General features: G+C 36.4%; 1 protein-coding gene and 1 long non-coding RNA gene across 2 annotated transcripts in view; one reads left to right on the top strand and one right to left on the bottom strand.

The window, feature by feature from the left end:
- The window catches only part of LOC148156467 (uncharacterized), a 261,721-nt gene that overhangs the window by 211,720 nt on the left and 33,377 nt on the right, over window positions 1-16,624 (top strand). The gene's annotated exons all lie outside the window — the stretch shown is intronic.
- LOC148156468 (uncharacterized) overlaps window positions 1-16,624 on the bottom strand; it is a 75,575-nt gene that overhangs the window by 39,482 nt on the left and 19,469 nt on the right. The window contains exons 3-7 of the mRNA XM_088010377.1: window positions 14,160-14,447; window positions 13,352-13,798; window positions 7,998-8,471; window positions 4,907-5,368; window positions 1,020-1,478 (exon numbers count right to left, since the gene is read on the bottom strand). Of these exons, the coding sequence (XP_087866503.1) occupies window positions 1,020-1,478; window positions 4,907-5,368; window positions 7,998-8,471; window positions 13,352-13,798; window positions 14,160-14,447 (2,130 nt within the window). The remainder of the gene's footprint in view (window positions 1-1,019; window positions 1,479-4,906; window positions 5,369-7,997; window positions 8,472-13,351; window positions 13,799-14,159; window positions 14,448-16,624) is intronic.

The raw sequence follows: 16,624 nt of genomic DNA, 5'->3' as shown, positions 1-16,624 counted from the left end.
AACTGAAAATTTAATCAGGAAGCTTTTTGGAGTCTTAGAAAGTGAAAGAAATTTCTTGGTCACTCTTGTGACAGGTGGAGTTAAATGAGTTAAAACCAGTTAGACCAGCAGCCAGTAATGGTTCATGTTGCTGTGGACTGAAAACATGAGGGACGAGTTAGACAGGATGGACTGGAGGAAACGTTTACAGTGTTTAACTTTTCCAATGGATGGATATAAAACATGTTAAATTCTATGTCAATAAAAAACTCAGACAACCAAATAAAAATATCTCTATCATGAAGGTAATACTACAATATTTATTACATATTTAATGGACCTCATGATAAATCACTTTGTTTTGCTGAATCAGTTTCTGGATAGACTTAACAGATTATTACCTAATCTAATATACAAACACATTCAGTTTTTTTCTTGGACTGAATCTATCAAACTCATGTTTTTAATTGTTTTTCAATTATTGTTGAATGTTACTACAATTATTATTGCTACAGTTTTTTCATGTACTTTCATTATTATTATTATTATTATTATTATTATTATTATTATTATTATTATCATCACTGATAATAGCTTAAGTATTTCATCCTTTGGGGGCTGAGTGGGTACCTCTGAAGCTTCAATTTATTATTGTTCATATTGTTATTACTTCACAATTAGTTGATTTAGTAGTATTATTTCATTACGATCTGAAATTTGTCACATCATTATTACTATTTATTTATTTTTTTATTTATTATTGTTTGTTCTCTTTTTTCCTCTGTAATATTAACAAACATTACAAGTACCCAAAGGACTACATTGGACTCTCTTCCTATTTTGCCCATATTTTTCTGGTCTCTGTTCCTGACACAGTATTTGATTTATTTATATCACAACAAAAAGAGGAAAAATTGACATAATGTAGATCAATTATCTATGTCACTTAATCTTTGTAGAATAAAATTTTGGGTTCATTTTACCAAAAACATATAGTTAGTATAAACATTGCAATTAGGTAAATTACTGCATGACTGTACCTGAGCTGTGAGATATAAGGCAGACACTGTAGGAAACTCTTCACTTCACTCTCTCCATGTGAGCAGTCTGTCAGCTTCACTGGTTTCTTCTCTGATTGGAGCTTCATCACTTCCAGGAGGATGGAGGCTTTTCTCTCTGAGAGGTTTATGATCCAGACTGGAGGAGCTGATTGGAAAACTGACTGTAATGATGGAAAGAGACTCAGACCTGTTTTAGTCTCACAGTCCTTCACCTGGGAGCTCAGATCCAACAGGAAGTCACAACGTTTGTTGATGTCACCATCATTGAAATAGTCATAATTATAAATGAATGTCTCATTTGCACAGATTGATGCCAGATGCTCCAGTATCTTCTCTCCTGTCTCATGTTCTCTCTCTGCTGCTGCACAGAACAGATTCACTAAGAACCTGGTTTCCTCAAAAGGATCATAACTCTCATCATCCTGATCCCAAGAAGATCTGCAAAAAGAAAACATTTAGAGATGATTTTATCTGAACTGGACAAATACAACTACACTATGATGTCCATATTTGTCTTATCTGTCCTGTATATGATGAAATTACATGTTAAACACATACTTGATTAGAGCAGTTGATCAAATATGTGTTTGATCACATACTGTTTGCACCAACAACACAAACACTGATCCTGTGACTCAGGTCTCAGAGTTATTATCTTTCAGGTTTTCCTAATTCTACCTTCAGTTGTTTTAACTGCAGTTTTTCTCTGGGTGGATAAGGAGCTGTTAACATGGCTGTGTTATTGTCGCTTAGTGTTTAAATTATTTACATCATTTCATTATTCTCTCATATGATCCAAACAGCTTCATCTCAATATATTTCATTAAAAATATTGATATTCTCCCACATTCTTGTCTGGGAACCATTTGTTCACACAGAGACCTTCATTAACCCATTTAATCCCAATTTGATCCCAGACATGAAAATATTAAAATCAGATGTCATTGATAGCCCTTTGAACTAATCAAGGGGAAATAATTTTAAAAATTGTGAAAAAATATATAAAAAAGTGTTTTATGATCGGTCATAATTGTGACCGGTGGGATAATATGGTGTTCTTATACTAAGTAACTAAGATGAGCTAAAAGTGCTGTTTCCAAATAGACATGATCATAATATGTGAACATTGTTTCTTTATTAGAATATATCTTGCCACAGCATTACTTTAGTGCAACATTTGCTCTGCAAAGTACAAATCTGACTCTCTGTATATTTTAACCAAGGTAAATTTGAGTGCTTGAGTGTTTAAGTATAATTATATTGAACTTCAGTCAGTTGTAGTGTCATCACAGTAACATAGATCATAAAAATAAACTCTACAGTAGAGGCTTTTATTTATATTTCTGAAAATTGTGAACATTTGTCACACTGTCATACAGTAAGACTGAACAGACTTAGTCCAGGAGTCTCCAAATCCAGGGATTGAGGGTCATGCATCTGTTCCATCCATCTCTGCTTCAACACACCTGAATCAGGTGATTAGCAGGACTCTGGAGAAGTGGACTGCATACTGAGGAGTTGATCCATTTAATTCAGGTGTGTTGGACCAGGGACACACCTGAAAGTTACAGGATACCAGACCCCAAGGCCTGGAATCAAAGGCCAGAGGTTTGGCTCCTTCTCACCATTTGGTGACTTTGGTATTCTTCAGTTTTGGGTCATTTCATCCCCTACTTACTTTCCATGTTCTTTCTTGAAGCACTCAATGTGCAATAAAGCCTTGAATTTCTCCAAGGCATTGGTGGTGCAAAAGCAACATCTCTGGAAACGATTCTTGCTTTGACTGACCAGTAAGTGTCTTGGTCACATCTTGTCATAACTTGAAGAGAAGTGTCCATTTGAGATCTGTTTCCATGACCTACTGACCTTATGCCAAACCTTTGCTTAAGATAACATGATGAACAACCCATGATGAGCAAATCGCTCACCCACCAGTTACAAGATAAACTCCAACCTCCTAAACTACCATCACCCTATGTACAGTGTGCTTTTGGGATGGGCCACCAGCACTTCTTGGACCTCATCATGACTCTGTACCTTGAGGGGTTTTGGTCATGAAGGTCTACACCTCTCATGTGCTCATTGATCTATTTGACATCGGTCTCTGTATAGTTCTTTCTCATCTTGTGTCAGAACCTCATTAGGATCCTCTTTATTTTTAAAGGGTACATCAGAGAGACAGTTGTCCCTTCATCATAAACTTTTGCAGGTGGTAACAGAAAGCCACATGACTGTTGAAGGAGGAGATCATCTTCTTTTCCCATCAGTTGATCATATGAATTCAAAATCGGCCATGGAAAATGGCCTATTTTCCTCCTATAGTCCATGTTTAAACCTCCACTACCAAAATCAGTAAGGATTCCATTTTTCTCACAACTACATTGTTGTATGCTTTATCTGGCCATCACTAAATCTAACAGATGAAGAACCACACTCAAAATTAATCTTGAAAAGGAAGAAGTTAGGAATTGGAAGAATATGGTATGTATTTAAATAAGCGCACCTAGGTCTAATGTATTATCCCACTGGTCACTATTGTGACCGTCGACATGTTTACACACCCTGCTCACACACCAAACCAATTTTTGTAAATGCAAAGGTGTATATCATAACTAGACACTTTAAAGATGATGTGCACCAAAAATCTTTCTTGTATGTTTAAATAAACATACATTGCTAGTCTCTTCTTTGGGAGGTTTGTGGCAGTCTTCTTCTCTCCAAGGTGCAACCAAGATATAATCAGCTCTGGTCATGTGATAATTTACTCTAAACATGTGATTCTGCATAAGTATTATCCAAACACCCTAATCTTTCAATGTTTGCTGAACATTAACTGAAAATTTAATCAGGAAGCTTTTTGGAGTCCTAGAAAGTGAAAGAAATTTCTTGGTCACTCTTGTGACCGGTGGGGTTAAATGGGTTAAAACCAGTTAGACCAGCAGCCAGTAATGGTTCATGTTGCTGTGGACTGAAAACATGAGGGACGAGTTAGACAGGATGGACTGGAGGAAACGTTTACAGTGTTTAACTTTTCCAATGGATGGATATAAAACATGTTAAATTCTATGTCAATAAAAAACTCAGACAACCAAATAAAAATATCTCTATCATGAAGGTAATACTACAATATTTATCACATATTTAATGGACCTCATGATAAATCACTTTGTTTTGCTGAATCAGTTTCTGGATAGACTTAACAGATTATTACCTAATCTAATATACAAACACATTCAGTTTTTTTCTTGGACTGAATCTATCAAACTCATGTTTTTAATTGTTTTTCAATTATTGTTGAATGTTACTACAATTATTATTGCTACAGTTTTTTCATGTACTTTCATTATTATTATTATTATTATTATTATTATTATTATTATTATTATTATTATTATTATTATTATCATCACTGATAATAGCTTAAGTATTTCATCCTTTGGGGACTGAGTGGGTACCTCTGAAGCTTCAATTTATTATTGTTCATATTGTTATTACTTCACGATTAGTTGATTTAGTAGTATCATTATTTCATTACGATCCGAAATTTTTCACATTATTATTACTATTTATTTATTTTTTTATTTATTATTTTTTGTTCTCTTTTTTCCTCTGTAATATTAACAAACACTACAAATACCCAAAGGACTACATTGGACTCTTTTCCTATTTGCCCATATTTTTCTGGTCTCTGTTCCTGACACAGTATTTGATTTATTTATATCACAACAAAAAAGGAAAAATTGACATAATGTAGATCAATTATCTATGTCACTTAATCTTTGTGGAATAAAATTTTGGGTTCATTTTATCAAAAATATATAGTTAGTATAAACATTGCAATTAGGTAAATTACTGCATGACTGTACCTGAGCTGTGAGATATAAGGCAGACACTGTAGGAAACTCTTCACTTCACTCTCTCCATGTGAGCAGTCTGTCAGCTTCACTGGTTTATTCTCTGATTGGAGCTTCATCACTTCCAGGAGGATGGAGGCTTTTCTCTCTGAGAGGTTTATGATCCAGACTGGAGGAGCTGATTGGAAAACTGACTGTAATGATGGAAAGAGACTCAGACCTGTTTTAGTCTCACAGTCCTTCACCTGGGAGCTCAGATCCAACAGGAAGTCACAACAATCTTTGATGAATTCATCATCATCCAAATCGTCATAATTATAAATGAATGTCTCATTTGCACAGAATGATGCCAGATGCTCCAGTATCTTCTCTCCTGTCTCATGTTCTCTCTCTGCTGCTGCACAGAACAGATTCACTAAGAACCTGGTTTCCTCAAAAGGATCATAACTCTCATCATCCTGATCCCAAGAAGATCTGCAAAAAGAAAACATTTAGAGATGATTTTATCTGAACTGAACAAATACAACTACACTATGATGTCCATCTTTGACTTATCTGTCCTGTATATGATGAAATTACATATTAAACACATATTTGATTAGATCAGTTGATCAAAATTATGAACATTTGTCACCCTGTCATACAGTAAGACTCAATAGACTTAGTCCAGAGGTCTCCAACTCCAGGGATTGAGTGTCATGCATCTTTTCCATCCATCTCTGCTTCAACACACCTGAATCAGGTGATTAGCAGGACTCTGGAGAAGTGGACTGCATACTGAAGAGTTCATCCATTTAATTCAGGTGTGTTGGAACAGGGACACACCTGAAAGTTACAGGATACCAGACCCCAAGGCCTGGAATCAAAGGCCAGAGGTTTGGCTCCTTCTCACCATTTGGTGACTTTGGTATTCTTCAGTTTTGGGTCATTTCATCCGCTCCTTACTTTCCATGTTCTTTCTTGAAGCACTCAATGTGCAATAAAGCCTTGAATTTCTCCAAGGCATTGGTGGTGCAAAAGCAACATCTCTGGAAACGATTCTTGCTTTGACTGACCAGTAAGTGTCTTGGTCACATCTTGTCATAACTTGAAGAGAAGTGTCCATTTGAGATCTGTTTCCATGACCTACTGACCTTATGCCAAACCTTTGCTTAAGATAACATGATGAACAACCCATGATGAGCAAATCGCTCACCCACCAGTTACAAGATAAACTCCAACCTCCTAAACTACCATCACCCTATTTACACGTGTGCTTTTGGGATGGGCCACCAGCACTTCTTGGACCTGATCATGACTCTGTACCTTGAGGGGTTTTGGTCATGAAGGTCTACACCTCTCATGTGCTCATTGATCTATTTGACATCGGTCTCTGTATAGTTCTTTCTCATCTTGTGTCAGAACCTCATTGGGATCCTCTTTATTTTTAAAGGGTACATCAGAGAGACAGTTGTCCCTTCATCATAAACTGTTGCAGGTGGTAAAAGAATGCCACATGACTGTTGAAGGAGGAGATCATCCTCTTTTCCCATCAGATGATCATATGCATTCAAAATCGGCCATGGAAAATGGCCTATTTTCCTCCTATAGTCCATGTTTAAGCCTCCACTACCAAAATCAGTAAGGATTCCATTTTTCTCATAACTACATTGTTGTATGCTTTATCTGGCCATCACTAAGTCTAACAGATGAAGAACCACACTCAAAATTAATCTTACAAAGGAAGAAGTTAGGAATTGGAAGAATATGGTATGTATTTAAATAAGCGCACCTAGGTCTAATGTATTATCCCACTGGTCGCTATTGTGACCGTCGACATGTTTACACACCCTGCTCACACACCAAACCAATTTTGTAAATGCAAAGGTGTATATCATAACTAGACACTTTAAAGATGATGTGCACCAAAAATCTTTCTTGTATGTTTAAATAAACATACATTGCTAGCCTCTTCTTTGGGAGGTTTGTGGCAGTCTTCTTCTCTCCAAGGTCCAACCAAGATATAATCAGCTCTGGTCATGTGATAATTTACTCTAAATATGTGATACTGCATAAGTATTATCCAAACACCCTAATCTTTCAATGTTTGCTGAACATTAACTGAATATTTAATCAGGAAGCTTTTTGGAGTCCTTGAAAGTGAAAGAAAAATCTTGGTCACTCTTGTGACTGGTGGGGTTAAATGGGTTAAAACCAGTTAGACCAGCAGCCAGTAATGGTTCATGTTGCTGAGGACTGAAAACATGAGGCACGAGTTACACAGGATGGACTGGAGGAAAACATTTACAGTGTTTAACTTTTCCAATGGATGGACATAAAACATGTTAAATTCTATGTCAATAAAAAATTCAGACAACCAAATAAAAATGTCTCTATCATGAAGGTAATACTACAATATTTATTACATATTTAATGGACCTCATGATAAATCGCTTTGTTTTGCTGAATCAGTTTCTGGATAGACTTAACAGATTATTACCTAATCTAATATACAAACACATTCAGTTTTTTTCTTGGACTGAATCTATCAAACTCATGTTTTTAATTGTTTTTCAATTATTGTTGAATGTTACTACAATTATTATTATTGCAATTGTTTTTCCATGTACTTTTATTATTATTATTATTATTATTATTATTATTATTATCATCACTGATAATAGCTTAAGTATTTCATCCTTTGGGGGCTGAGTGGGTACCTCTGAAGCTTCAATTTATTATAGTTTATATTGTTATTACTTCACGATTAGTTCATTTAGTAGTATTATTATTTCATTATGATATGTAATTTTTCACATTATTATTACTATTTTTTTTATTTATTATTTTTTGTTCTCTTTTTTCCTCTGTAATATTAACAAACACTACAAGTACCCAAAGGACTACATTGGACTCTCTTCCTATTTGCCCATATTTTTCTGGTCTCTGTTCCTGACACAGTATTTGATTTATTTATATCACAACATAAAAGGAACAATTGACATAATGTAGATCAAATATCTATGTCACTTAATCTTTGTGGAATAAAATTTTGGGTCCATTTAATCAAAAACATATAGTTAGTATAAACATTGCAATTAGGTAAATGACTGCATGACTGTACCTGAGCTGTGAGATATAAGGCAGACACTGTAGGAAACTCTTCACTTCACTCTCTCCATGTGAGCAGTCTGTCAGCTTCACTGGTTTCTTCTCTGATTGGAGCTTCATCACTTCCAGGAGGATGGAGGGTTTGATCTCTGAGAGGTTTATGATCCAGACTGGAGGAGCTGATTGGAAAACTGACTGTAATGATGGAAAGAGACTCAGACCTGTTTTAGTCTCACAGTCCTTCACCTGGGAGCTCAGATCCAACAGGAAGTTACAACAATCTTTGATGAATTCATCATCATCATCATCATCATCCAAATCGTCATAATTATAAATGAATGTCTCATTTGCACAGAATGATGCCAGATGCTCCAGTATCTTCTCTCCTGTCTCATGTTCTCTCTCTGCTGCTGCACAGAACAGATTCACTAAGAACCTGGTTTCCTCAATAGGATCATAACTCTCATCATCCTGATCCCAAGAAGATCTGCAAAAAGAAAACATTTAGAGATGATTTTATCTGAACTGAACAAATACAACTACACTATGATGTCCATCTTTGACTTATCTGTCCTGTATATGATGAAATTACATGTTAAACACATACTTGATTAGAGCAGTTGATCAAATATGTGTTTGATCACATACTGTTTGTAATAACAACACAAACACTGATCCTGTGGCTCAGGTCTCAGAGTTATTATATTTCAGGTTTTCCTAATTTTACCTTCAGTTGTTTTAACTGCAGTTTTTCTCTGGGTGGAAAAGGAGCTGGTAACATGGCTGTGTTATTGTCACTTAGTGTTTAAATTATTTACATCATTTCATTATTCTCTCACATGATCCAAACAGCTTCAGCTCAATATATTTCATTACAAACATTGATATTCTCCCACATTGTTGTCTGGGAACCATTTGTTCACACAGAGACCTTCATTAACCCATTTAATCCCAATTTTTTCCCAGACATGAAAATATTAAAATCAGATATCATTGATAGCCCTTTGAACTAATCAAGGGGAAATAATTTAAAAATTGTGGAAAAATATATGAAAAAGTGTGTTTTATGATGGGTCACAATTGTGACCGGTGGGATAATATGGTGTTCTTATACTAAGTAACTAAGATGAGCTAAAAGTGCTTTTTCCAAATAGACATGATCATAATATGTGAACATTGTTTCTTTATTGGAATATATCTTGCCACAGCATTACTTTAGTGCAACATTTGCTCTGTAAAGTACAAATTTGACTATCTGTATATTTTAACCAAGGTAAATTTGAGTCCTTGAGTGTTTATGCATAATTATACTGAACTTCAGTCAGTTGTAGTGTCATCACAGTAACATAGATCATAAAGATAACCTCTACAGTAGAGGCTCTTATTTATATTTCTGAAAATTATGAACATTTGTCACCCTGTCATGCAGTAAGACTCAATAGACTTAGTCCAGAGGTCTCCAACTCCAGGGATTGAGGGTCATGCATCTTTTCTATCCATCTCTGCTTCAACACACCTGAATCAGGTGATTAGCAGGACTCTGGAGAAGTGGACTGCATACTGAGGAGTTGATCCATTTAATTCAGGTGTGTTGGACCAGGGACACACCTGAAAGTCACAGGATACCAGACCCCAAGGCCTGGAATCAAAGGCCAGAGGTTTGGCTCCTTCTCACCATTTGATGACTTTGGTATTCTTCAGTTTTGGGCCATTTCATCCCCTACTTACTTTCCATGTTCTTTCTTGAAGCACTCAATGTGCAATAAAGCCTTGAATTTCTCCAAGGCATTGGTGGTGCAAAAGCAACATCTCTGGAAACGATTCTTGCTTTGACTGACCAGTAAGTGTCTTGGTCACATCTTGTCATAACTTGAAGAGAAGTGTCCATTTGAGATCTATTTCCATGACCTACTGACCTTATGCCAAACCTTTGCTTAAGATAACATGATGAACAACCCATGATGAGCAAATCGCTCACCCACCAGTTACAAGATAAACTCCAACCTCATAAACTACCATCAACCTATTTACACGTGTGCTTTTGGGATGGGCCACCAGCACTTCTTGGACCTCATCATGACTCTGTACCTTGAGGGGTTTTGGTCATGAAGGTCTACACCTCTCATGTGCTCATTGATCTATTTCTACTTTTTTCATGTATTATTATTATTCAGTGATTCTTGAGAATAGGGACAAAATGGGTTTTAATTTTCCCATATTTTTTTTTAATTATTTCTCAACCTTATGTATGCAAATATGACAAATAATGTTTAGAAAATATGAAGATGCTAAGGTACAGGCTCCCAGTTGCGAATTTTTTTTTAAAAATTAAATTTTTAATCGACCTGACCCAAAACTTTGTCATCACCATCTGACAAAAATAAATCTAAAATGATTTTTAAAATACCCCATTAGTGATATTTTTACTCAATTTACAGACAAATGCTTCTCAAGAAATAAAATAAATATTATTTAAAACAAAAAACAAGAAAAAGTCCATCTGATGGAGTTGACAGTGCATGACGGCGTTGACACAGAACTGAAGGTGGTGACAAACTAGTGAGTAAAATGAAAAACTTGGTACATGTGAAGTAATGCAATTCATGTAAAATACATTAAAATGAATTAGTTGCACAATTAAGTGAGATTTGACAACAATTTCACTGAAAGAGTCAGAAAAACTCTGACGGAGTTCACATCTGACAGAGTTGACGAAATGCCAAACTACCTCAATTTATATACCGCGGTAAAGCTAGCCGGCTCTGACTCCAGCCGGCCCAGCACACAATATACAAGTGCGCCGTTGCTCAAGACATTATGGTACACCCATTTACGTGCTGCTTTCACAATAAAAGCGCACATCCGGTCCATGTTTGAGCGACTCAAATCCAGCCGCATCATTTGCAAACAGAAAATAATATATGCTGAGAAACTAATACAAAACTAATACTATATATATATATATATATATATATATATATATATATATATATATATATATATATATATATATATGTACCATAATGTATTATGGGTGTACCATAATGTCAAAGCCTCAACGGACGATGTGCTCAGCGAATGTCTCAGGCAATGGGGAACAGAGGACGAGGTGCTAGAGGAACCATCATGGGAGGACAAGCCCCTACATGGGATGTACCACCGACAAATAACTGAAGTGGCTGATATCAGGAAATCCTACCAATGTCTGGAGAAAGCTGGACTCAAGGACAGCACAGAGGCCCTCATCCTGGCCGCCCAGGAACAGGCCCTAAACACCAGAGCAATAGAAGCTCAGATCTACCACACCAGACAAGACCCAAGGTGTAGGTTGTGCAAGGAGGCCTCTGAGACAGTCCAGCACATAACAGCAGGGTGCAAGATGCTGGCAGGGAAAGCGTACATGGAACGACATAACCAAGTGGCGGGCATAGTGTACAGGAACATCTGTGCCGAATATGGACTGGAAGCCCCGAGGTCAAAGTGGGGAACACCCCCAAAGGTGGTGGAGAATGACCGAGCTAAGATCCTGTGGGACTTCCAGATCCAGACAGACAAGATGGTAATGGCGAACCAACCGGACATTGTGGTGGTGGATAAAGAACAGAGGAAAGCCGTTGTGGTGGATGTAGCAATACCAAGTGACCACAACATCAGGAAAAAGGAGAAACTGGAGAAATACCAGGGCCTCAGAGAGGAACTGGAAAAGGCCTGGAAGGTGAAGACCACAGTGGTGCCTGTGGTCATCGGGGCCCTCGGGGCAGTCACCCCCAAACTGGAGCAGTGGCTCAAACAGATCCCAGGAACAACATCAGACATCTCAGTCCAGAAATGTGCAGTTCTAGGCACAGCCAAGATACTGCGCAGAACCCTCAAGCTCCCAGGCCTCTGGTAGAGGACCCGAGCTCAGAGGATGAAAGAGACCACCCACGGAGGGTGAGAGGGGAATTTTTTTAGTATTAGTTTTGTATTAGTTTCTCAGCATATATTATTTTCTGTTTGCAAATGATGCGGCTGGATTTGAGTGGCTCAAACATGGACCGGATGTGCGCTTTTATTGTGAAAGCAGCCCGTAAATGGGTGTACCATAATGTCTTGAGCGACCGCGCACTTGTATATTGTGTGCTGGGCCGGCTGGAGTCAGAGCCGGCTAGCTTTCCCGCGTTATTTATATGATGTTATTCTGAAGGAGGTCATATTGTAGCTCGTCAGGTCCATGAAATCTTTACAGTTTACCAAAATTAAGCTTTTATTTCGCAAAATTTCATCAAAGTTTTGTAAATTGTCAGTTATGGAGTTGACACATCATGGTTGTGACAAACAACTTAGGAATAAAACAGAAGAAAAAACTGAAGAATAACTTAAGCTAACCGGAGCTAACTAGCCCTCCTAGCAAAGGAAGAGAAAAGACATTGTCATGGGGTCCTCAGAAGTTCTGGTGCCCCCCAATAATGCCTGATTTTTTTACATTCTTTTCATTTCTGACGGTGTTGACAAAAACTAAGGACAAATTTCAACGGAGTTGGAAGATATCTAAAAATATTTTTAATTCAATTTATCGATACTTTTATAATTATTTATATGACTACTTATACTTAATTGTCATAATATATAATTTTAGTATTTCTTTAATTGTTTCAAACTATAAGAATGTGTTGAGTTCTGCTCCTGGACAAGGGCTTTTACAGGCATCATCCACCGACTACAATGTTTAAAATAAAAAAAATATTCAGCAAAAAAAAAGAAAAATATACATTGTTGTGCTCACATGACCCAGGTTAGTTTAGTTAGATATTTGAAAAAAATATATTTTGTGTATATTTTATTCAAATTTCATGCTTTATCCATAGGACCTGTTTTGTCCCTATTCTCAAGAATCACTGTATTATTATTATTATTATCATCATCATCATCATCATCATCACTGATAATAGCTTAAGTATTTCATCCTTTGGGGGCTGAGTGGGTACCTCTGAAGCTTCAATTTATTATTGTTAATATTGTTATTACTTCATGATGAGTTGATTTATTAGTATTATTTCATTATGATTTGTGATTTTTCACATTATTATTACTAAACTTTATTTATTATTTTTTGTTCTCTTTTTTCCTCTGTAATATTATCAAACACTACGAATACCCAAAGGACTACATTGGACTCTCTTCCTATTTTGCCCATATTTTTCTGGTCTCTGTTCCTGACACAGTATTTTATTTATTTATATCACAACATAAAAGGAAAAATTGACATAATGAAGATCAATTATCTATGTCACTTAATCTTTGTCGAATAAAATTTAGGGTTCATTTAATCAAAAATATATAGTTAGTATAAACATTGCAATTAGGTAAATGACTGCATGACTGTACCTGAGCTGTGAGATATAAGGCAGACACTGTAGGAAACTCTTCACTTCACTCTCTCCATGTGAGCAGTCTGTCAGCTTCACTGGTTTCTTCTCTGATTGGAGCTTCATCACCTCCAGGAGGATGGAGGGTTTGATCTCTGAGAGGTTTATGATCCAGACTGGAGGAGCTGATTGGAAAACTGACTGTAATGATGGAAAGAGACTCAGACCTGTTTTAGTCTCACAGTCCTTCACCTGGGAGCTCAGATCCAACAGGAAGTCACAATGATCTTTGATGAATTCATCATCATCATTTGTATTTTCATTATTAGAAATGAATGTCTCATAAGCACAGATTGATGCCAGATGCTCCAGTATCTTCTCTCCCGTCTCATGTTCTCTCTCTGCTGCTGCACAGAACAGATTCACTAAGAACCTGGTTAGTTCAGGAATATTTGTAGAATGTTTCCTGAAAGAGGAACACCATTATATTAGAAGGATGCATAAAACAAACATATGGAGTTAGCTCATTTTAATTTGTACACTGATTGTAAATGTGTTCTGGTCACATGGGACAATACAAAAGTGTCAGCTTGAGACACTCCAGTAGTTTCTGATGTTCCACATCAGAACATCATCATCACTCTTCATGGAGTAAATATTTTAGATAAGCATAAACCATGTAAGAAAAGGATTAATTTTTCTTGTTAAATAATATACTTATATTCCCTTATGTTTACTGTTAGTGCCCATAAAAGAGGCAAGTGTTGTATTTATACCCAATACCCAACCCAGAGACGTGTAAATGATATAAAGAATATTTTACTCACCTGGACCATTTTTCATGCTCTGAGTTGAGTTTAAATACATCAAGAAGAATTGAGCTCTTGGTATGTGGTGATGGAACAACATTCAAGCCTTCATTAAGCTCTAATGTGAAGAGGTCCAAGAAAAAACCACACAATTTCTCTTTGAGAGGGAATGTCTTATACTTATACACAGATGCCAACATCTCCAGCATCTTCTCTCCTGTCTGTGCTTCTCTCTCTGCTGCTGCACAGAACAGATTCACTAAGAACCTGGTTTCTGCAGATTCTTCAGACGTCTGAGGTTCAAAACTGTCATGACAAAGACAGAAAAAATATTCTTGGTAAAAAAAAGAGATAGCTAACAATTTTGAATTTAAGTCCGTCATGATTAAGCAGAAATACCAACTGTGTTTAAAAACACCCTATCAGGAATACATCAACCACAGAAGAGCACTGCAATTTGAGAGAAATTATAAACATTGAGAATGGAAAGCTTTTGAAAGATTATTTTAAATTTAAAGAAGTCAAATCATGAGAATTATTCTCACTTTTAGGAGTGCATCTGTTACGATTTGCGGTTTGAGGTGGTGCAGCAGACGCTGAGACCCAAGTTGAAGTGAGAAAAATTAAGTTTAATGATGAGTCCATGAATTGAGGCAGCACAGGGAAGAGCGGAAAGTAAAAGCTCCACCACTGGTAGCAACTGAAACGACTAGACTCAACATATACAATGACACACAACTAGGACCCAACAAGGAACAAAGAACACAGGTGACATTAAATACACAGATATCAGGGAACGAGACACCTGGGAACAATCAAGGGGAAGACAGGAGACTCACTAGAAACAGAAGCTAAAGAAAACACACAGAGAAAACTCAAATCCTCACAGCACCAACTGTAGTTTTCTGGCTGATTGCCGATCACCGATATTTATAAAGCCTGACCTGCCAATTCTGGTTTCAGTCAATAATGTTTTCGTCTGAATACTGCTAAATATAGCAAGGAAAATCTCTGAGTTGGCAACAGCTGGGTTAACTACAAACATGCAGACATGACCTGGTGGATGGGTGTATCAGTCAAACCTCTCTCAAGGCAGAGCAATTGAGAACAGTGATTGATTTTGAGACCTTTGTCGAGATAAATAAGATTCAATGGATAAAATCGGCTTCACATTTAAGTATCGGCCAATCACAATTTATTGGTGCAACCTTCTCCTTTTAGCTGCTAACGCTAAGTAGGGTAACATTTAGCAGGATGTATATAATTTTCAAAATAGTGACTATTATCTAATAATTTGTTTCTAATGTCTGAGGTTCTATGACAATTAGCTGTAAACCTGTTTGCTTATAATTCATAGCACTGCTAAAAAATATGATTTTCTACTTTGTTAAATGTATCTATGCAACTGGTAATTGTGTATCTGTTAACTTCACAGGAAGACTGTTAATATTCAGATACTCTGCTTTACTTCAAAAATAAATTATGAAGACAAAACTATTGCTAACAGTATGTTCTTTATTAACTTATGAAGATGCAGAAGTTCTGATGCTGCGCACATTATGGGTAGAGTGATCACACCACAATTTATCCATTATAAGATTTCATAAACAGCAGATGTCAAGTTGTTGACACAGATAATATTGATATTAAGACACTTATTACTACCGTTATTACTGGTCATAGAAATAATCATATTAATTACATTTATGGCATTGGATTTTAGTGGATTAATGTACATCTTTATTTTTGGATATTATTATTATTATCTTCATCACCAGATCACCACTATTTGAAACTGGGTCTTATGAACTTTCAGGAGGTTTTGGGCCAAGGATGGAAGAGTGCAGGCTGAGGAATAAAGGATCAACATTTTGTTATGTATTTGGGAGCCTGTCCATTTTCCATTTTAAGCTCTCAATGCGTTTTCCACACCTGACAGCCTCGCCCGATAGCCCAGGTTCGATTGGGGACCAAAATTGCAACATTTTAGCTGGAGTTATTTGCTTTCACACTGCACTGTCAAATGAACCAAACCTTTCTGAGTTATCAAAAATATTAGCTTTTCCAAACCTTCAACATGCATGTTGGACCTTGATCCAATCAAATTATTTAAAGAAGTGTTGTCTTTGATTACTGCACCCATTTTAGATATGATTCACCTATTCTTAGTTCATGGACATGAACCACAGCCTTTGAAGGCAGCTGTAAATAAACCTTTACTGAATAAACTTTTTCTCAATTAAGGTGACTGAAGAAAGGAAGATTAGATATCAGTCTGTAATTTATTGTCTAAAATCCTTGAGAAAATAGTGGCTAATCAAGAATGTGAGAATCTAATTAGTAATGACTTGTTTGAAGATTTTCAGTCCTTTATCTTAGTTAGCCTAAGAAAAAGGACTTGTGTCTGTTCTGGTTTTGCTCGATCTCAGTGCTGCATTTGATGCAGTCGACCACAAAATTTACTTGTACTGGTTTGAAAATGT

Source organism: Poecilia mexicana, unplaced genomic scaffold (assembly GCF_051168715.1).
Source record: "Poecilia mexicana isolate PSO_F unplaced genomic scaffold, ASM5116871v1 scaffold_11, whole genome shotgun sequence".
Lineage (NCBI taxonomy): Eukaryota > Metazoa > Chordata > Actinopteri > Cyprinodontiformes > Poeciliidae > Poecilia > Poecilia mexicana.
This window is presented reverse-complemented; position numbering and strand designations above follow the sequence as displayed.